Source organism: Channa argus, chromosome 19 (genome assembly GCF_033026475.1).
Source record: "Channa argus isolate prfri chromosome 19, Channa argus male v1.0, whole genome shotgun sequence".
NCBI classification, from domain to species: Eukaryota; Metazoa; Chordata; class Actinopteri; order Anabantiformes; family Channidae; genus Channa; species Channa argus.
In genome coordinates, this window is record NC_090215.1 from 9571974 (window position 1) to 9595552 (window position 23579).

Genomic DNA, 23579 nt, shown 5'->3' on the forward strand with positions numbered 1-23579 from the left:
CCGACTTTTCAGTTCACGCACTGACAGGCAAGGGTGTGATCCCTTGACGTGAACTATAATAAGTGTGGCTTGTGTGTTTGTGTTCTGTTGTGTCAGGTACAAGCATTTGCAATAAATAAAACAAGTTTTTTAGACGAATATTCTATATATGAAATACCAAGATTCTCTCCTCTCTTCCACCAAAGAAAAGGCTGCATGGCTGTATTGGATCAAGCTGGAGATTTTCTATATTTTTGCTGCCGTCGATAAATTTAACAACGACACACAAAAAATGTGTTGTGTCTACATAACACAACTTTTTTTTATGTTATTTCACAACCTAGTTTAGCTTTTTGGTCTGTGCCATTGACTGTTATTGTCTGAAGACTTGGTTGATCTATGTATGTTTATTTGGGGAGGAATTGTTCAATTTGGTGGCCAGAGATAAAGACGTTGCATAAAGCTATTCAAGACTTGCTTGGACCATTTGTGTATTTAGGTTTGAGTTGTATATTCTAATTATGATTTATTCTATCTTTATTTAGATAGTTACTAATATAGAAATGCACTTTCTGTCTCTTCTTTCCTTTTTCGTGTAATATTACGTTGATACTCACATCATTTGTATTTTAGTGGAACCACTACTAATTACTATGTATTTCTTATAAGCCTAAGACTTGTGTAAACACATTAACACACTCACATTGCACACAAACATGGACCTATGCATCTAGCCATGCTCCTGAGCCTCATTTTGGCACTTCCTTCTCCAAATGGCCTCTTTGCCAATGTGAATCTGTCTCTCCTCCCTCACATCTCCATCCATCCATGGTGTCGTTCTCTCATCTTCTCCTCCACCCTCATCCTCACTCTCTCCACTCCTCAGTTGTTTGTTTTGGCAGACGTTAAACCAAATTACACAGGAGACTTAAACTGGCACAATACATAGCTCCCATTCCACCTGATGCCCTGCTGTAACTCCTACAACACTTCTCCTCTGTTTTCCCCTTCTGTCCTCTCCCCTCTGTCATCTTTGATTACTCAGCCAGAAAAAAGGGTTATGAAAATGGATTTTTTTTCCTCCCCCCCATATCCCCATAGTTTGATTCTAGTTCCTCCTCACCTGTCGGAAAAACTTACACAAGTGACATCGGGAATCAGGTGTGTTATGACATGGCAGGGTTAGTGAGAGGCCAAGCAGAAAATGAGAGAGTGAGACTTTGGGCTTCTGCTGTGTTCACTCACTACTGCACACGGCATCTTTTTGTTGAATGTCTGTCCCTTTGACTCTAATACAAGACATGTTCAACTTTTCAAGACTATCCATTATTTCCTTATTTATACATGTATGTGTTTATGCATGTTTTCCGTCTATAGAGATTAGACCTGCAGCAGACACATACTGGATGCTGCATTGCTTATGTTTTATAGCATCTTCTGTTTGCCACAGTACGTACAGTTTGAAGGAACATTTTCATTTTGCCGAGATGCAATGTTTTATTTTAGAGCTAGATGCAACACACACTTGCCATTCTCAGAGAAAAGGTTTATGTTAGAGGCAGATGAGCTTCAAGGACGCAGACACGACACTGACTAATTGGGTTGGGGCCAAGATGAATGAAGTTTGAGTAGGGCTTAGTTAGGTTGACTACTGTTGGGGACTTCACTGAATTAAGTGTGAAGGTCTTAAGCTCAAACTTGGTTTTCACTTGTATAGAAATAGAGACACACACACATAGGGAGAGGATTGTGTAGTCTCTTGAGGAGACAGTGTTAATCCTATTGACAGCGGTTTGTCTGAACAGTGGCCTGAGGAGAGATGGGGCTAATTCTCTTTATGAGGACAATAAACCCACAGGTCACCAAGGCCAAACACAAACACAAACACACACACACAACACACACACACACACACACGCGTACATACACAAACACACACAGAGAAGGAGACAGAATGAATATATATATACTGTATAAACACACAGAGGTGCATCTGGAGCTTTTTTTCATGGAGTTTCACCTCAAAGTTCATTCAGAAAATCAAAAGTATAATAACAGTATACTGCATCATATCTCTCAGTGCAGTTGCGCTGCATCAAAAGTCTCCTTCAATACACTCCTGTAAAAAATGGCTCAGGAGATTTTATTGTCACTGATGGAATTTGACAAAGCGATATTGACAATACGGTTTCTTTTCCTGGAATAAAGAGGGAAATGTAATATTGTTTCATTTTCTCTTGCTGTTATTGTGATATATTGCCAGCCACCAAAATATTTACAGCTAGTTGCTGTCCCATGCCGCAATATGTTATCCAAGGCAAAGAAAACAATATTACATTTCTTATTAAAAAGCAATGATACCTGACCTTTTATCCACTCATTAAAACACACATACACAAACAGGCATGTAGTGTATTCACACACAGAGGGGTTTGTTTGTCAGCAGATGAGCTCAGAAGTACCTATGTTCACCCTGACATTATATTCACACATAACAGTAGCCAAAATAAATGTAAATGCATCACTTGATTAAGGTGTAATATGTGACTAAGTGTGCCTGCCAGTTTCAAAGGTATTAACCATTGAGAGTGTTAAACATGTTAAGCAAATCAATTACATTCAAAATACAGCTGCCAGTTGTCAATATAAATCAAAATAATGGGAAAAAATGCTCAAGGAGTTAAGGATTCAACAATTAATCACTTGTAACAGAGAGGAGTTGGGGCAGTTTAGAAACACAACTTTATTGCCTTTTTAAAAGTTAATGTTTTTGTCTCTGCTTTACTTTTCTGTGAGGGGAACAGTGAACATTATTACTCCACCAGAAATGCTTGGGGACATGATTCTTCTTGAAAGTCACTTATATCTTTTTGTTTTTCTGTGTTTGGTCTCCAGATGGGACCCCCTACACATGGTGGGTGGGTCGGGGCAACGAGAAGCACTTCTACTGGGGGGGCTCAGGGCCTGGCATCCAGAAATGTGCCTGTGGCATTGACAGGAACTGCACTGATCCCAAGTATGACTGCAACTGCGATGCAGACCACTCGCAATGGTAAGTCAGACTATTGCATAAAAGGCTCCCAGGCACAAATAATTTGTAACTAATTGATTGATTTTTCTAACAAGTTCAGCTTTGCAATCAGCAATTAAAGTCTGCAGAAGTTAAAAACTTTCAATCCTGCCAAGTCCACCCAATACAATGGAGCATAGCAGGAGCATTCACAAAGCTGAGTCGGCACATCTGTTTGTATACATAAGTGCCATGCATTTGGCTCAGTGCTCCTTTGAGCATCCAGCTGTATCCATCTTACTTTGTGTTTTAATATTTTTGCTCCATCAGTAATTAAACTTCTGGTTTATGAGAGCTTCTGTGGCACAAATAAAGTTTAAAAAAAATTGGACCTCAGTGTTTTAACTAAAAACATATTGTCGCACTTCTCCTCAAATAATTCTGTTCAAACTATATATATATATATATATATATATATATATATATATATATATATATATATATAGTTTTGTTTTGTTTTGTTTTTTGTTTGTTTGTTTGTTTGTTTTTTAATTCTAGCAACAGTTATAAGCCATAGCAGCTTGTCAAACAGTTAGGGGAGTGGGATTTTCTAAGCCTTTCTAAACCCCAGGCTCTAAAACAGAGGAAAGTGTACAGAATAGGTTCAACATCCCTGTCTAACTTGTTGCTAGTGGGATGCTGATTACATTTAGAACCAAGCCACATTCAAGAATGTTCTCAGATCAGAACAGCAGTTTCAGCTAATATCGAATATTATTTTCTTTTAGCAAATCTAGCTAAGCACATTAGAGCTACATTATAACTTAACTTATTGTGGAGAACTCCTCTGAAAGCCTTCCACAACCCACATTCACAGCACAGCATTGGCAGCAGTACGGGGATATTCTCCTCTACAGGGAAAAGCCCTGTGTGTAACATACTAAAACAAAATGCTCCTTTTGAGAAGCCACAAGACATCTTAGACACATGTAGCTTTAAGTGAGATTGTCCATTAAACACTTTTTAGGCTTCATTATTATGATTTCTCTACAGTATGTAAAGGTTGAGTATATTTTTTCAGTGTGAATCTGTACAAGTTAATTTCTCATTATTTTTTCTTTGTTGTTGTTCTTTGGTGTTGCAATTTGGAGCCTGTGACATATTTACCTATGGGGAAAGTAGAATCTATCTTATCTTATCTATTTCTAACTTAAGTACTCAAAAGGTTTTATGTTGTAATAAAAGGTATATAAAACATTAATTACATAGCTGGAGTCAGTTTCATTGCTGAAAAACATTGTTGACTGTCACCAGCTACAAAAGAAAGTTGTTTATATCTGTCTGAAATTATTATCCAATTGTATAAAAACCATTTCCATTCATCATTGTAAACTACACCTACAGATTTTTTTCTGTTGGCTAGGGAACAAGCTGAACTTTATCTTTCAATAATATTATGTACTTAAGACATGCAACTGTTTCTAAAACAGAGTTTAAAATGAAACTCTAAAGGTCACTGCGTTTATTAAGTGCTTATTAGGTTTTATACAGTAAGTACATGTTCTTGAAGAGATTTTAATTTTCATTGACATTCACAGAGAAAAACATATTTGATCCTGAACAGTTTTTACAAAGAACAAAATATATTGCCAGAAAGATATGCCAACTGAACCTACAGTAAAACTGAAATATGTCATACTGCTTGAAAATTGGTGGGGACAATTATGCTGTGCTGAAACTTAAACTGTCAATACTGCCAGTGCTAATGTTTGCTAATGCATTAATATGTCAGCTGGGAATCTGCTGGAGCTGCACAGTCTGATGAGGTGTCCAACTTCAAAGACTGAATGATAAATATCACCATCAATGATGCATTTATTTAAAACGGATGTTTTCCTCCATAACTAACAGTTTGTGTTTCAAAACTCTTTTAGCTGGCTAATGGATACTCTCATTAAAGCAGTTGCATCACTGCCTGTGCCTTTGTGTGAATGAATGTATGTTTTTATTTTAGATTTTTCATCTAATTACTGCATGTTTACAACAAGGACAGATTTCATTTGCCTTCATGTCATCTTTATCTCTAAAACTGATACAAATGCTGTAAGCCTAACTCAGCCTTGTTGTCACCATCAATATTGTAGGCATTAAAGTCTTTGCCTGAGTGAGATTTTGAAGTATTAAGCATATAACAGGTTTTTTTTTCCACGGCACATAGAAACACACACAAACACATATGAATGCACACCTGCTTACTCAGACCCACAGAGGACTTGTAAAGCTCTGTTATGTGTTGGTCACCTCCCCTCCATACTTAAGCCTTCCCATATTCCATTCAGTCAGTCAGAGGACCCCTAAAAACAAAAAATGGTTCTACAGTGTGAAAGCACGGTTAGTGCATTTTAGAAATGTGAGGCCATATAATTACAACTATGCAAAAAAAAAAAAAAAAATTATATATATATATATATATATATATATATATATAAAGAGAGAAGAGAGAGAGAGCAGATTAACTTGTGTTCTCCTCTTGTCTACATGTCACTTTTAATCCATCCTACAGGAGAGAAGATTCGGGTTTCCTGGTGTATAAGGAACACCTGCCTGTTAGCCAGGTTGCTGTGGGTGACACCAACAGACCAGGGTCTTTGGCCAAGCTGACTGTTGGACCACTCCGTTGTCAGGGTGATAGTAAGTGTTGTGTTATTAATGCTTACAGTACTGTACTATTGACTTGTTTGTGCAACTATTAGCAGCTGCTGTTTAAATGATGGGTTACTTGGCAAACGCAAATCAAAAATGACAATTTACCCAAAAAGTGAACAGATGTGTGAAAATTATGAATGATTTATTTACATATGTGTGATTTTTTATTTTTTTTTAGTTTCTGTTAATTCAATTCACAATGCAACACAATACAACTGTGGGTTATTCATCATAGTCAGAACGGAAATAGCAAAAATGTTAAATATTTGGCGCATCCTGCTTAACTTAATATGATTGACTTTAAAGTGTTTTCTGAATATGAACGGCTTTAGACAACGAGACCAATTGAAGACCTCATAAAGAGCTTAGGAAATAGTGATTAGCAGGAAAAAGTGATAGTGCCTAATCATTTAATTGAGAAAATGATCTGCATTTTAAAAGATAAATATAATAATTAGTTACAGCCTTTATGCAAATAGGGACATAAATGTTGTACTGTTAATGTTAAAGCTGTTAATAATACAGCTTTGTAACTGTACAAACACACTACACAAAAGTTTTTCATAATATGCAAATAGCAATAAAAGTATTTTTAGGAACCAGCATTGATATAAATTTGTAAACACTCGTATAGCTAATTTACAGAAATATCATTGGAATCCTAATTGAGCCCTTGAATGTGGAACAGGCAGCATAGTTGTGCGTGAGAATGTCTTGGTTTGCTCCGAACCACAGAAATGAAAAGGTCAGTTATGTTGCTAAATCATGCTTGTGTTATCTGCAAGATCTTAAAAATGGCTTTGTATTGAATTAATACCATGTGGGAATAAGAGAATGAGTTGATGCTTACAACAAAGGTCACTAAGACATACAATATATTAAAAGATCAAGATTGCGTTGCCTATTAAAACGATATTTTCTCTATGATGCCCGATTAACCATGTTAGTGTTCTTTCAGAAATGCCAATACATTGCTAAAGAAGATGAGGTATTGGATGCAACGCTGAAAATGTAAAGATCTAAAATGAATAAAATCACATTATTCTATACCTTTTGTCAAAGTAAAGTCATAAATATAATTTGTTACATTCAGGAGGGCTACCACCTGTGCAGAGAAGTTGCCTAAGCCAAATTGCAATGGTAACAAAAAGAATTTACAGGTGAAATGGGCAGTATTATAAGGTGTAACAATATGGTTTTCTCAAATTAATGTTTGTATCATGCATAGGCATGCCAGTCAGGAACAGTGTTAAAAAAATGTAATCATGACTTTCTGTGCATAAAAGAGGCACTGGGTTCCAAAAGAGTCATGTTCTTTTGGAAACAAATCTATCCCACGTGCCCTAAAAGAACGTATGTGACCCCTGCCTCTGCATAATCGTGCTCCACTCTGTATCACTCAACCTTTTTTAATGTAAGTTCTGTACTGAGTAAAAACTACTCATAAAAGCCAAGTAAATGTTGGTTGTCTCCATGACAATGGAGCAAAGCGTTTGGCATATTAGAATAATAGCTGGTTAACTATGTGAATTAAACATTTTAAGTGGCAGGTGCATGCTGTGCAATTCAATGAAGCTGCAATGGTAGGAAAGCATAACAAATGTATCATATAACTTATTTTCAACAAGTTAAAACTTTCTTATGCCACACAATTGTTAATGATAAGGTGGTTTTCTCTGTTTGTAATTATTGCTGTACCAATTACTGGAGCTCTAACAAGTCATTGACACATATGGATACAAGGGAAAATTGAGAAAAGGTCAACTTCTTGTACAAATGCTCTGGTGCAGTTCAGCTACACTCAGACAAGAGCCATTTAGGAGCATTTTGATTCCAGTGGAAACCGAAACAGCGTTTACTTCCCAACCTGAAGGTATTTTAAACCAAGCAGGGGAAAAGCTTATTGCTGCAGTCTGTTTCCAAATAATTTACTGTATGACATGTCTTTGATGCATTATGTAACATAACAACTTTTAAAAACAAATTGCCAACATTGTTGCTGTGCCTGCTGTTGCCGAATATGTCGACCAACCGCCAAGTAAAGCAGAGCATGTGCTGTATGTAAATTATCTGCTCAAGATAAAACCCCCACGAGACTACAATGACCCCCTACTGCTGACTACTTTGTAAGTAAAATTGTACTGAACATTCACCTGTTAGCCAAATTTTTTTTAAATGAATGTAAAAAAAACAATATCTTTTGACTGTTAGAATTAGAAACAATATCAGGAGGGCGATCAGGCACATTGTTATTCTTGGGTTTTATTTAAGTGTGAAAATAACACGTCGTTCTTACATTCATAGAGACAGTTGTTACATTTATCTCAACTTTATGTGCAGGTTTTTTTTGTACAGTATATGTAGCCACATGTATTTGGGCTCATGTATGCATGTGTGGAGACTTTCCAACTAAACACTCATCCAGTCATTTATTTTCCTCTTCCATGTAGTCCCTGTAGTTGTGGCTGTTTCCCTGGTAAACATCAGATATCAGATATTGCAGAAACACGCACACTGTGAGGCAGTTAAATCCTTGCCGTTTCTCTTCCTTTTTACTCTTCTAATCAGTGTTGGCACACTGCTCTCTGTGGGACTCTGGGTCAACTGGAAGACAAACACAGATTCTGCCGCTCTGTCATATTGACCACCTCTCTTTCCACACAACTCATGAGCCTGTTATCTTCACTTTGTCCTGAATCTCCCTACAGTGTGTCAGTCCTATAATGTGTATTGTGTTTCTGTCAGGTCGGTACTGATTAATTGCATCACTTTCCTGATGCATCTGCTATATTTGGCTTTATGAAACATTTTTCATTCTGAATCTGAGTGGGCACACAAACACATTAAAGTTAAATGGATAATGGAAACCTTATCCTGATTATGTAAAACCACACAACAATAAGAAGTAATTCTGTTTACAATATTCAGCAACTGCAGGGCTGGATTAAAAAGTAAGGCTGCAAGCGGAGTACATCAAATCACAAACAGCCACTGTTTGTGTTTGTGTGTGTGCGTGCGTGCATGTAAGCTTGTACACCTGAGGTGTCAGAGTGTTCGAAAGTCAGCTGGAAGGTAACGTGTGCTGACGTTGACCTGTCAGCATATGCCACTGTCTTACTTCAGCTCTCACCTTAGCAATCTAGAGCAGCAGATATTTTAAACATTTGCTTCTGCAGAACATCCCAGCCAGCTTACTGTACCGTACGAGCTTCTGTTGGGTGTTTGCTACTGGCATCAATTCACTCTTGTCGAATGACGCAACGCTGCATGGCCAGCATGTGAAATAAAAGCCTTTTTAGTGTTTTTTTTAAGGACAATCAGTTTGGAGGCATGCTGAAGGCCACCAGGAGCCAAGCAGCTACTTTGTTTGCTCAATATGCCTCAGGTCAACTATGAGTCTTTCCTCTTAACCATCCTGTCTGTGGCCTAAAAATGAAACAGACTAGAACTGCAGTAAAAAGCTGCAGTGCAATTTTTTTGTAGTACAGAGAATTCTACCTCCATCTGATTTTTACCTCCAAAAGTATGATCCATTGAGAGATTTATAACTTAACAGTATGAATTCCTCAATTAAATGGTTTTGTCTTTGGAGATTTCCTCTGCCTCTCAGAATAGATTAAAACAGCATACAGAGGAAGTAATGTCGGTATCTGCTGTGTGATGTAACAAAGTACCAGTGAGGTTTTGTGGAAAGTAATATCCTGTGGAGCGGAAAAGCAAACATGGATTTAATCTTTAGTGCAAAGCGGCATGATCGTTACAATGCTAACGCTTCATATATTATCTTTTGACTGCTCATTTTTTTATACAATAGGGAATAATAGAGTGGAACTATGCAATCTCAGTGAACTGTGAGGGCAGATACTGTATGTGCCTTCAGCACGTTTCAAACAAAACTACAATAGGATTTAGCCAAGAATACCCGAGATATGGTTTATGCTTTTATCTTGCATGCACTGAATTTTCCATTCTTATTTTTTATCTGTCTTTCTGTCCGTTCATTCAGCAGACAGGAAGTGGCCTGGTTCTGTCGCTGCTGCAGAACATGACGGAGAACCTGCCCTTTCTCCTCACTGGTGTGACGCTCATTAGGGTCCCCTCATCAACATGCTGGTTCCATTCTCACTAATGGCCCTTTCATCACAGAGCTGCCTACGTACATACAAACAAACCATCATTTAATGACCCATGACATCACATCTGCTTGTGTGTGCTGGTCTATCATGTAGCAGTATGGCAGACACAATTACTAAGAATGGATCCTCCTGTCACTTGGAAGGAGCCATATTCTCTTTGCCTTACTCTATTATCCACTGTGTGCGACTGAGTGAACGTAAGGGACAAGGAGAGTTACCCTCTTTTAAACTGAATGACCATATTAACAAACTAACTTTAAAACGACAATGACTTTGAGGCATGCTTGTCAAAGTGGTGGCCAAACACTGGAATGTGGAGCCTACATTATACATTAGCCCATTAAAGCATATTAAATGTATATTAAAAACTTTACACGTGAATAGGTATTCTATGTATGATTGATGCTTCTAATACTTTGAATGGAGCTCTGTCTCAGCAAGAGAAATGATGATTGGCTGCCATATAATGGGTTTTCATAGGCAAATGACTAATGTCTTAGGCAGCCATGGAAAGTTTTAGTAAGAAAGTATGTGTGGGTTTGTGTATACACATGTGCACACTTCTGTGTGTGTGTGTGTGTGTCCATGCCTGCTTCTTTCTAGGATGGCTACGAGAGAATGTACAAGTGTAACTTTCTGTGTATGTATGTGCGTGCTTCAGCATTAATGAAGCCCATTTCCATGGCGAGTTTAAAGACAGCCGCTACAGTCACAGGCACACAGAGAGGAATTAGTCCCATTTATTGATGTTAAAAGGGTTTGGACACTTTAATTGAAGGGAATGAAAATAAATGACAGCAAATGAAGCTAGTCAGCATATGTTGTATTAATATGATGTAATGCACCTGCTATAAGGTATGCTGACCACAAATGAAAGCCTACAATGGTCAAGTATGTTAAATGAGAAGAGATTAATATGTTTATTCCAATTTGTGCCCTTAATGTGCCCACATACAGTCCATTTATGTATTCACCTCATTTTCGTCTACTTTTTTACATTACTGTTGCTATTTCTGAGCTCATCCCATGACAATGTTTAAACTATGGTGGTGGACTGTAACAGTAATAATAAGTTAGAAATACAAAATGTGAGCCTTAATATAAAATATGCATGTTATGACAAGATGAGTGGCTACTTGTTAATGATTCAGTAGACAGGTGATCAAGCAGTCTCAGGTACGCTGTATATAGATACATCATAAGTTTAGTCTCTACAGAAGCTGATGATTCTGTTAAAAAACTAAATAATACTGAACCTCTGCCTGTTCAAATACACTCGAAGGAAGAAAATAAACAGGATTTTAACCTACATGATGTAATACTTGGACATGTGTGCCACTTGCTGGATGTTTTCGACTCAAAGCTCGTTCCCCTCATGTGTATGCAATGTTTTAACACAGCATTCTCTCTATGAAAAAGATGTCATACATCCATCTCTTTGCATAAGTTGATACTTTTTTTCTGTTGTTGTCCATCTACACAGCTTTGAGCTCTGAAGTTTTAATGCCAAAAAACATTTAACAAAAAACTTAATAAAAAAACAAAACTGATTTAGCCACAGACACACTGATTCCCTGAGAATTAAAACAATACATTCACCGTGAAATTACAGTACCTAGACTCTAACACCACATACCCATTAGCTCAGTTACACACAGGTGGGAAGAAATACTGGGCTCAATGAAAATTTAAAAATTAACAAGCAAGAAATATGTGCCTGATGGGACACAGCTCTTCACACTGCAGAACTATATAGGTTCAAGTGTTATGTTTTGATTATAACTGTGGTATCTGATGATATTTGAGCCACGTCCTGGGGGACACTTTATAAGTTAGAGGCATCACATTCAAAGATAGCAGCTGCTGTCTCTCTTGTTACAGTAGATGAGAATTTTCTTAGCGTTTTGATGAAAAAGCCTCTCAACAATTTTGCACCCGAAAAAAGTGTAGCAGAATAAGTAGCAAGTGGAAAAGTTAAATGAGATTGGCTGTGTTTGCTCCAACAAACTGAGTAATAAGTGCTCCATAAATGGTCCGAGATTGTAAATGTCACGAATCTACACTTAATATACAGTATGTGTCAGGATGATTTTATTGATAGGAATTATTGTGGCCTTCTAAGTGTAGTTTATTCTGCCCGGTGCCAACGGTGCACATGAATGTGAATGTTTAATGTGAATGCACGTGTGTGGCTGCAAATGTCTGTGCTAATGACCTGAGACAGTGTAGTTAGTCATCCTTACCATCTGCTAGTGCTGGCACATAACCCATCTGGTCAAGCATAGACAGATGAATCATCTAGTTGGCTTCCAGACCTTAATGTCATGCCATCCTCTAGAGTTCACTCACTTTTTTTTTCTCACATGTGCATGTGGTTTAATCCAGAGGTCAACAGCTGCATTTATAGATATTTTTTGTACTATTTTAAACCTAGTTATATATGCTTATGGACCAGTGTTGTTCACAAGGTGTGGAAAAAGTCTATAAATATTAATTCAAAACATACTGAAAAGTGTCTTTAATAAGAAGTCCATTTGAATGTAATCGATTTGCTTTTTTAGAGACACCGATACTTCATGACACCCTTTCTCTGACTTTAACCATTGTCGTCCAACTTCGAAATGCTAGATGCAGGACAAAAGGCCCGGGAACATGAACATTTTCACATACCTTTTACAAAAATAGTACCTCTGAACAAGCTTCCTGTTGTTTTATTTGAAAAATCCCTGAATCAATGTTTTTACAAAATCTAAAACACTTTCAGATATAATACCACTGGAATTCAGCTCCCTTAACAAAGTGGCCTCTGACATGTTTTTCCTTTATGGGAAAGTATTTTTGTATTGCTAGCTGTACAGCAGGTATGCAATTGGCTGCCCTTTGAAAGAAGATGGTCTTTCTCTCTCTCTCACACACACACACACACACACACCAGAGGCCAGAGCACAGAAAGCAATAAAAAGATTTGTTTTTAATATCCGTATTGATTTTATACATCTTTTTACAGAATTTGGTTCTGCAGTTTTCCAACCTATACAGCCATATCTCTGACTTGTGTATCAATTTTCTAATGCATATAATTTAATCTGGACACTCCTACTGGGATAAGAGACACTAGAGGCTACTTCCAAGCACTTCCAGATTCTTAAGAACATAAAAGTTTTGGTCAAAAATTCGAAATAAAGAAAAACAAAAAAAACAACAACAACTATAAAAAGGCTACAGGCATCAACAAGAGGAAATGACAACAGGATGAGCATCTATGCATTGCTGTCACCTTGAGATGCAATTAGACAGAGTAAATGGCTTGTCAAGAAAACCACTTCAGATTCCATTTGAGAACCAACTGTCTTGGAAGCACCCATCTCTAGCCCTTCACATATTTCTTCAAAGGCCTCTCTATATGATACATAGGGATTCATACCTGACTGCACAAATGAGGTTGTAGTATCTCTTTTTGTGTACGTGTGAGGTGGCTTTTCATGAAATAGTAATCAATTTGTAGCACAAATGTCTTTGCAGTGCCTTTAAACATTAAGGTATTGTATGTTAGTGTTAACAGTCTAACATTTGTCATGTCTTGTCTAGTCAGGAAAGGCACAGTACATTTTTGCCAAACATTTGTTTGATAAACATTTCAATATGGGATGGATAAATATGCCATAGAGCCTAGCCAACCAGTTGCATCTGTGAATCTGGCACAAGGGCAATCAGAGGTTTATGAATTGGCTTCCGTGTTTATTCCTCTAACACTGTTTTCTCTCCAGCTTCCAGTTTCTATCAACCCCCTCATTTGTTTCTTTTCCTCAGCTTCTCACACTATGAATCCTTTCTGAGCCCTTTGCCTCTAACCTCCCACTTTGCTCTTTTCCTCGTTCTTTTTCCCTGCGTCTGATACATGACTGTATTTCTATGTTATTGTCCCCCTTGCTTGTATGTCCTTGTCACCTTTCCTTTTACTCTTGCTTGAAGCTTTAGGGTCTTCTTCATAGCATGTTGTTACATACAATATGACTGAAACGTTTTATATAATACATACAAAAAGACTGCTAATATTAGTACTATTACTAAAGAAAAGCAGAAGCTCCCCCACCGGTGTATGAATGTGTGTCTGATTGTGAGTGCGAATGGGTGAAAAAGAAGCAGTGTAAATTGCTTTGAGTGCCAATAGGTAGAAAAGCGCTAAATAACTGCAGACCATTTACCATTTACTTTGGGACTAACACTAATAGATTATGTAGTCCACTGGTTGGATGGCTGTATCTCAGGAGGAGAGCAGTTCACCAAGTATAGGGTCAGAGGTTTAATTCCCACCACCTCCTGACCATGATTCAAAGTGTCCTTGAGTAAGACAATGAACCCTAAGTTGTCCCAGGGTGTCTGCCGAGCTATAAATGTGCAGACTATTTATCACGTAAATTTGCACTTGATGGACAAAAGGCAACATGTTTAATAAAACAAAAACACCATACATTTTGTAGGATACTGATTTTTCTTTTTTTTTTTCTTTTTTTTTAATGAACTCAGCTTCAGGTCTCTTATCAAAACAAAACTCAGATGAGCTGTGAAGTTCGCAGTTCTCCTCAGAAAACAGAGTCCATGTGGATTCACTCAGGTATTGGACATATTGACACATATCTCCCAAGAAGCACAACAGGTAAACTAGAACTCTAATTTATCTGTGTGTGAATTTGTGTACTTGGCCTCTCACTGGCCTAGTCCATGGTGACAGGATTTACAGCGAGGAGGAGATGGGAGGAGCTCAGTCCTGTCATTGGTCTTTGCTTATCGCACTAAAACAGGAGACGAGGTGCCACTTGCCTACATGAACACGGTCACACAAACTCTATGCTACCTGTGGCCACATGTACACGCATGGGCTCAAACACTTGAAAGGAAGTACATTTCTGCTGAAATGTCAATTAAATGATTAGTTGTTCCAATGAAAGACTATTTTTTTAAATAGTTTTTTTAAATGATAAATTTCACATAAAAAAGAAAGTGACACATTTTCTGAAACTAGCATCTCAATTTAGTTTTCTGTCATTACAACTGATAATACGTTTGGTTTTTGGACTGTTGGTAAAACAAACGATGCCAATTTAAGCTCAGACAAAATGTAATAACTTTTATTTATTTATTTCTATTTAACTTTTATGGATAGCTACATTAGTCATTAATGGCAGCCCTACTGTTTCTTGTACACACCCTTTACACATTTCTCCCCTCTGCTCCACTGCTCCTGTTTTCCAGGGCTATGGTACAGAAGCCAATCCTCTGAGGCATCAAAGAGATCACACAGCTGATACCACATTAGTTTTCACTCTTCTCTTCTTCCTCCTGCCCTCATCCTGTCCTTTGCCCTCTGCACAACTTTCCTCCCTCTTTTCCATCACTTCTTCCACATGCTATCTCTCTGTCTCATGCATCTCCTGGCGTCTCTACTCAGCTTTCCTCTCTACGTTTCTCTCTCCTCTGCTTCTCTTCCTCCTCCTTTGCCCTCTACCTTCCATCTTCCTTGAGTGATAGGCGCAAGACAGCGACATGGCAAGGGGAGAGGAGACAGCAGTGAAGTCACTTCATCAGCCACAGTCTAATAATTCATCAGCAGCTGTTTAGCGTGCTGCTACTTTGTCTTCATTAGGTTTCACTTGATTCAAAAGTCATTAGAAAATGTATCCAAATCCCTGCACCGTTTTAACCACATACCCCTGTCCCATTCTCATGTCTTTATATTTAAAAGGAGAAACTGATCTTCCTCCACCATTTTATCAACTTCATGAATACCATTGACGTTGGAGGAAATTAGAGGTTATGGTAAAACCTCAGCTCAGAAATATAACTTTAGGTGATGAAATAATTTTTCCTGAGGGGATATTAAACGAGCCACATTAAACAATGGATGTGAGATAACAGTGTTTTATCTAGTATAGATAGATAGCTTCTTGGACTAAAATGAAAATGGATGCATAGTATTTGAAATAACACCTTCTCTACAGTGAATTTTTTCATTTTATTGCTATAAGTGTGTACAGTAGGGTGCTGATGAGGTGTGGGATGGGTATGAAATTGTAATTCTGTTTTTTCACAGATAACTACTGGAATGCTGCATCATTCACAACCCCGTCATCCTACCTGCACTTTGCCACCTTCCAGGGTGAAACCAGCGCTGACATCTCTTTCTATTTCAAAACCAGCGCACCCTACGGCGTCTTTCTGGAAAACTTGGGCAACACTGACTTCATCCGCTTGGAGCTTAAATGTAAGAAGCATTAGAGTGAGTCTGTGTGTGCATAAGAGCCATATCTCTTTGTATTTCTCTCTCTTTTTCTCTCATTCGCTCTGACTCTTTATCGAGCCTAGTGAGTGGTTCATCCAGCAGTCAGTCTGATAATGCTGGGTACAACCTGTCACCACACACACAAGCACATACACACACTTAGAATCTCATAAATGCAAAGACGATACACACACACGCACACACACACACACACACACACCAACAACAGCCATTTGCCTTCCTGATTATGGCATGCTACTTTGTGTGATTGCAAGAGAGAGCAATCATTTATTTAAGGTAATTGGTGTGTGCAATAATTATGTCCATTATGAACCTCTGTTTAATCAAATCACACATTTTCAGGGATGACAAAACACGTGCACGCACACATTTGTACGTGTATCTTTGTGAGGACACTCATTGATATAATGCAATTCCTAACCTGAACCGAATTCCAACCCTAACCCTAAAAACAAGTTTTAACCCTGAAACAGCCCTTTAAAAATTGAGGATCAGCAAAGAAATGTCATCACTTCCTTAAATTAAAATTCTTACAAGTTTGCCTCAACAACCTTTTCCGCCACAACACACAAACACCAACACACACATACACAGGGACAACCAGTGCTGTCAGTGTTTAAATTGGATGTGCTCATTCATAACTTAATACATGCACACACAGTTCAGAATTAGTATGAAACGATATTTTATATTTTTGGTTCAGAGGAAAGAAAACATTACATAATTTGATATTCACATGACATATTAGAACAATGAGTTAGGCCTATTTATTTTTAGATATCTTATCATTCAAACATTCAGTAATTTGGTACGTTATTAGATATGTTATTAATGCAGTCAGTTCATTGGTCAGATCATTTCAGTAGAGAAGACTCACCATAATGATGCGGTAGAACTGTCAAAACACACAGCAGATTCGTAGAATGATGCTAGTGATCAGATCAGCTTTGGCAGAGTACAGTCTCTGGCTTGCAGCGAGCACAGTAACTAGACAGGAGCCAAGAGTTTCATTTTGGCTTTTGAGTGTGTTACCCGCAGAATTAAAGTTAATAAGCCACAGGCGGTGTACTCTGCAGCTGTGTTAATGATTGTAGACTGCAAAAGCAACAGTCAGCTCCAGCTTAAAGGTATGAGCCCACTGCATGTGTTGTTTGTTCTGTGCTGAGAAAAAATATACAAGGCCAGATGAAAGCTCCAATAAGGAATTAACTTTTCCTTTTCGTCATCTGGTAGAACTGCTCTGATCAAGAATGTTCAAATGTCTATCAGCAATTCGATTGCCAACCTACTTGTAAAGGGGGTTCCTGGGACAGCATGGCTGTTGATAGATGACTTTTTATGTTTCACTGGGATTCAAGGAGATTTGAACATATGGTGTCAAAGGCACTTGCTGACCATTCCCTGCTGGTGTGTCTGGCCATTTTGCATCAAAATGCAAAACTATGAATAGACACAAAGTCAACAGATTATTTTTGAACCAAAGTTCCTTTTGAAGTGCTTACTTTGAATAACATTATGTCAGCTGGTTTGTGGCCATGAAGCTCAGTACGCTTTTTATTTTCTTTGCCTATTCTTTCTTTCAGCTAACTTAAGTTTTGAACAAAGTCAAATACACACCTATACATGCACACACGTAATGTGCTGACTATACTGTACATGCAAGTACAGTTTGCCAAAGGCAGTTGGTATTTGTCTTCCAAATGCACAAAAACACACACAAATACAATAAGTCGCTAGTCTGTCACGGCTGCACAGCAGGCCAGAGGAGATAGGGAGCATGTGCGTCTATGTGTGTGTGCTTGTGTCTCCCAAAGCTTTCAAAATGCCCCCACATCGATTTTTCTCTCTCCTCTCCTTTGCTATCATCTCGCATTTTGCCCCACAGCACACATTCAGAAAACGACTCGCTTGTACACACACACGCTCATGCACATAACGTAAACACACACATAATCTCTGCCCTCTCGCTGGTGCAAAAACTGTATCTCCTGCAATCCAGTCAGGGCATGAAATGACTAGCATTAAGCCAGAATTGCATAGCTGTGCCATTGCAGGAGCTTAAAGTACATCCACACACACTCACAAATATGACCTTGTGCAAAAAATACATTACACATGACCTCACCGGACTTGAACTCATCAGGTGGACCCCATTCCTGTTTGAATCTTAATGGAAAGAATTAGGCATAGACGAGTTTAAGAGGCGGCAATAAAGCATTAAAGCATTAAAGACACATTCAGACCCATGTGAAGAGGACTCGTAAAAGCATTGGCAACAGAGAGAAAAGTAGAAAGTACATAAATGCGTGACTTCTGGGGTGCAGTGGCTCAGTAGAAAGTATGCATGTGTCATGTTTTGGGTCCGTAAGAGGCTGCAATTTCAGTGACAGTCCTGCCCATGGGTTATAAACATATTCAGTCTCCTACCCAGCTGAGAAATGTACTTTCCCTCTGGAGACATTGGCTTATAAAACTGTATTATTGTATTTATGTGAAGATCAGACGGACACAGAGTTGATGAAGTTCTGAAGTTTAGTAGTCTATGCAGCTCCTGCTTTTTAAAGATGCCTGATGTCTCTCTGGCTTATTAAAGCAATATAATAGTTTTTCTACCAAGGACAAAAGCATCCAAGCAGCACTAAGAATATTTGAGGTTTTTTTATTCACTCTTTTTCAGAAACTGCTAGAAGACTATTTTTATCAAAATATTCAGGATTTTCTTGTTAAGCATAACAAGGGTTTTATTTGACGAGCCTTTTTGTCACAAAGAGACCTGTAGTTTTTAAGAAGTTACTTTAAATCGTATTTCAGAATCAAAAGCAGCAGGTACACACTCACATAAGCTACAATTTATTCAGAACTAGATGAACTGCAACAAAATCATATCATATTGGACAAACACACACTTGTGTATACGCACAGTGATCTTTCGCACAAAGACGTAGACAATCTCCTTCACTATTTATCACTGTTTGATTGTGCTGTGCTGACGCATAATTTAGAACTTGGCTCTTTTAGCCTCCATATGAAAAGATTAATAGAAAAACAAATAGAAAGAATAGAAAACGCTCTACTGGGTTTTCCTCAGGCCAACATGCAAACACATACATATCAAATTTCATTCACACACATTTACACTTATGACATTCGTCATGACTATGCAAATAGATGAGACAAGCTCTGTGTTTAAGGGTACTTTAGCTTTCACTCCTGCCTGCGGACAGAGTGTAAAAGGAAAGTTGTAGGGCATCCATCTTGCTTTGCAGCACCACTTAAACAATACACAGATAAACAAATAAACAAGCACACAATCTCAAATGATGTCCAGCGTTGCTATAGCTTTGTTTCCACTGAGTTATTCTGATATGTGTATGTTGTGCTTCATTTCAGTATTTAAAAATAACTGATGGCACTTTTCAATGCCTGGAAGGCTTTCTCTAGCAAAAGGACATCATTAATTCTGTGTCCTAAAAGCTGTAAAGAGAGCCTAAACTATGTGTATCTCTTTGTGTGCATGAATGTGTGTCTGTGTGTGCTGTTTTTTTTGTGAGAAGTTGAATGTCCAAGCATTTTTCAGATTTATTTTATAGGTTAATGCACTCACCACATCCAGAAAGACTTGTAGTGAGATGGTTCCTTTGCACCTCATCTAAGATGGGAATGATAATGTGTAGTGTAAAGTAAAGTAAAGAAGGGAGGGAAGGTGGGAGGTAGTATAAAGTAACAGGAAATTGATTTTAAAAGTTGCTGCAAGAAAAGCAACAGTAAATAAAGAAAAAAGCAAACAATCATTGAGACAATATGAAGAAAGGAATACACAGAAAGGAGAGGATAGACTCAAGGATTGGTGGGGATGAATAAAAGGAGGATGGAAATGAAGGAAGCAACAAAACAACAAAGTCAAACAAACCAGTAAGAGTTGAGGAAGAAACAAAGGAATTGCAAAAGAGATGCGAGAAGACAAAGAACAGAAGAATAGATGGAGTGAAAAACAAGATAATTAAATGAAACTGATATGAAAAGGAGAAAAGGACCAGACTTATCGACTGGGCAAAAGACAAAAGTGCATTTCTACATTCACGACTACATAAAATTATCCTTTCTAATATCTGAGTCTAATGAAGACATAATGAAGCAGCAGCATATTAGGCTATGAAGTGGTTATTTATCATTTCCATGACTGCAGCACACGCCTGCCAATAACCACCATATGGCACCGCCCAGATATATAGCTTTTACATAGCCATTTTGAAGTACTAACGAACATTATGAAAAAAGCCAAATTAGGTTTTAATTTGACAACTGCAAATCGTCTTTCTAAAAGCAATAATTTCCTATTGTTTCTTCATTTTCTGCTTTCAGTGCAGATTTTACTGACATTTTGCAGCAGCAGGCATTGATCTTGCATCAAAACACAACTGTACGAGCCAAACGGGAGTGCACCTGATTTTACTTTGCTGAAATGCATTAATGGACGGACTGTGGGATAACTGTCCATTGGTGCATGTGTCTCCGTAGCTACACTATTTAATGAGTAGTGTAACTGTGGAGGCACGAGTTCTTATCGTATTCTGTGAAGCCTTGTGTTCTCCTGCTAAGCTGTAAATAACTAGAATATATTAAGTGTTGTATGTCTCTAACCAAAAAAGATGGTCCCTAGAGTCTGTCTTTTGAGACCACTGGATATCTTTAGGCCTGCCTCTACAAGGAATATGTATTAGATGTATAATCATGTATGGTGCCACAAAATTTTTCTTGGTGGGGCTAAAGAAAGAATTTAAACAAATAGCCTATCCCGCTACATGCCATTTAATTTTAAAGTATCATATGTAGACAACAATGCATCAGAATTACTCATATCACATATTTAAAAAAGGTAAAACAATAATGATGACTGCACTGCTGGGGAGTTAAGGGTTGAGGTACAAGAGCCATTGCATTGAAGCTTATCCCATGTTCAGATCCGATCTGCAGGTGTAGAAACATTACATCTGTCACAACAAGATCTGCTGGCCTGTATCAGAAGGAAAGAAAGAGGCAGAAATAGTTTCTAAAGCACAGCCTCCTCTCATATTAGACTGCAGGAGAAAAGTAATTTACTCTATAAGAAACTTATGCTATAGTTCCACAACTTTTCTGGGTTTTTTTATATAATTTATTTGTTTACATGTGAAAAAACAATGTAATGCACCTAATGTGAGGCATCCTTTACTGTAGAGGTGTGCTCCAGCTTGTTGATGTTGTAGGATTGTTGAGAACAACTGATTCACCAAGTAATAACTTGAGATGCACAAAGCCAGACTGTAAACAGGTTCATTAAAAAAATCCTGCACTTATTCAGTTCAGTTATGTTACTTTACATGCATTACTGAGAATAAGAAGAACAAAGTAGGCTAAAACTAAAAGTCAGATGTGCTGACCACAGCTAGTTGTGCACATATACAGTATTTAAAACAATGGATGACAGTATTAAATCCTAATTAGACATAATGTGTGTTTAGGTCAAACAATTGTTAATGGTTAGTTACGTGTGGCTGAGTAGTAGCTGAAGATAACTTTTTGTTTTTTACAGATATTTAACCAGAGAGACCACACTGTCAACAATCAGCAGAGGCTACAGAAGGGTGCTGTGTCGTGTATTACTCATACTTCCGGCGGTCACGGCAGTCTAATTTGTTCAATGGAAAATTAGTTGAGCGATCTATTGTTGGGGACAGACGGGGAACATGTCAGCCAGAGGCATTTTCACAGAATCACAATTTGAATGTAGTATGGGATGCCGTGGACCTTGAGAGTACTGTTCATACGGTGAACAAAACTTGTAGATTGTAGCATCCAAGTGAAGGAAAGGCAGTTGATCTCACTGTGAACACGCTGTGCAGACTGAGTAAGTTACTTGTGCTGCCTGATTGCTATGGGCTCTATCCGACTGCTAACAGGAGAAATGGGGCAAACAAGCCAAATAGAAGGAACATGATTTTGTATAATGTTACCACTCATCAGATGACTTTGATGGGGCTACTCTAATTCTCACCGGGGCTATAGACCTATCTATACCAATTTTGATGCCACCTTTAAACTGTATCTAACTATTTTTAAATGAGTTCTCCAAAGAGAAGATGTAAAATATATTCATATAAATATGTTCAGATGTTATCTGGTAGATAGTATATGGTTAGTAGTGGCCCAAAATAGGGTCTGAAATTCCTGACCTTGTGGAGATTGCTCACCTGATTGTGTTATACCTGACTAGATTTAGTGTAGATGGAGTCTGAGTTGGAGATAGGAACGCACATGTACACACACACACACACACACACACACACACACACACACACACACACACACACACACACACACACACACACACACACACAGATAGATCACTGTTCCCTACAGAAAGGTTAAAAGGCAACATAGATTGACCTCACCAGTGACCTCGCCGGTGCAGTCACAAAACATCTGTAATGGACAGGCGGAAGGCTCAAACTGTCTCTCTCTCTCTGTGTCACACACACACACACACACACACACACACACACACACAAAGGACGAACATTTTACTTGCCATGGTCATGAAAAGCAGAACAGTGCCCCCTGTTGGTATGTTTAAATATTAATCTACTGAAATACAGTAGCAATTAACTATGGTATTTCAACAGTGTTAATATTTCAAAAGATCTCACACACTTTCAGATTCCCTCATTTTAAGTTAACAAAACTTAATCATGCAGAAAAACAAGGTCATCCTGGACTTCCTCTCTGATCATTAAAACACAATTTTTAACTTTTTTCTTTCTTACAGTAGCTTTCTTTTTCTTCAACTCAAAGTTCAATAACAGCAAAAACAAGGGGAAACTATTGTGATACAACTTTATGTTCTGCAAAATCCAAAGTTCCTGGCATGCCATCGACTACTGCTGAGATTAGTTCTGTCCAAATTTGTGAGCAGTCTTGTATTGCAAAGCTGAAATCCATACAAGCCAAATGACTGGCCTTGAAACAAATGAGCCATTAGATTAGAAATTGAACACCTATTTACCTGCAGAGTGCGCTGGCAGGACAGGGACTGATGGGTTAGAGAAAGTAATGATGTTTGTTTCATGTGGTTTTATAAATTACTTTTGTAATATTTATTTCCCCACACAGCTCCTCATGTAGTCTCCTTCTCTTTTGATGTTGGAAACGGACCTGTGGAGTTAACTGTGTATTCAAACACACCCCTCAATGATGACCAGTGGCACCGTGTGATGGCTGAGCGTAACGTAAAAGAGGCAGTCCTCCAGTTGGATCAGACCTATCGGGCATCTCAGCTTGCTCCTGCACAGGGGCACACACGACTAGAGCTGTTCAGCCAGCTCTACGTGGGTGAGACACACACACACAACCACATCTACTCCCACATTTTCCAAACAATGAACAACCTTTGTAAGGATAGCTCAAAACA

General features: G+C 38.1%; 1 protein-coding gene across 3 annotated transcripts in view; it reads left to right on the forward strand.

Moving 5' to 3' along the window:
• cntnap2a (contactin associated protein 2a) overlaps positions 1–23579 on the forward strand; it is a 292011-nt gene that overhangs the window by 234817 nt on the left and 33615 nt on the right. For all 3 annotated transcript variants that reach the window (XM_067485956.1, XM_067485954.1, XM_067485955.1), the window contains exons 16-19: positions 2875–3031; positions 5553–5680; positions 15923–16093; positions 23282–23500. In XM_067485956.1, coding sequence (XP_067342057.1) covers positions 2875–3031; positions 5553–5680; positions 15923–16093; positions 23282–23500 — 675 coding nt within the window. The remainder of the gene's footprint in view (positions 1–2874; positions 3032–5552; positions 5681–15922; positions 16094–23281; positions 23501–23579) is intronic.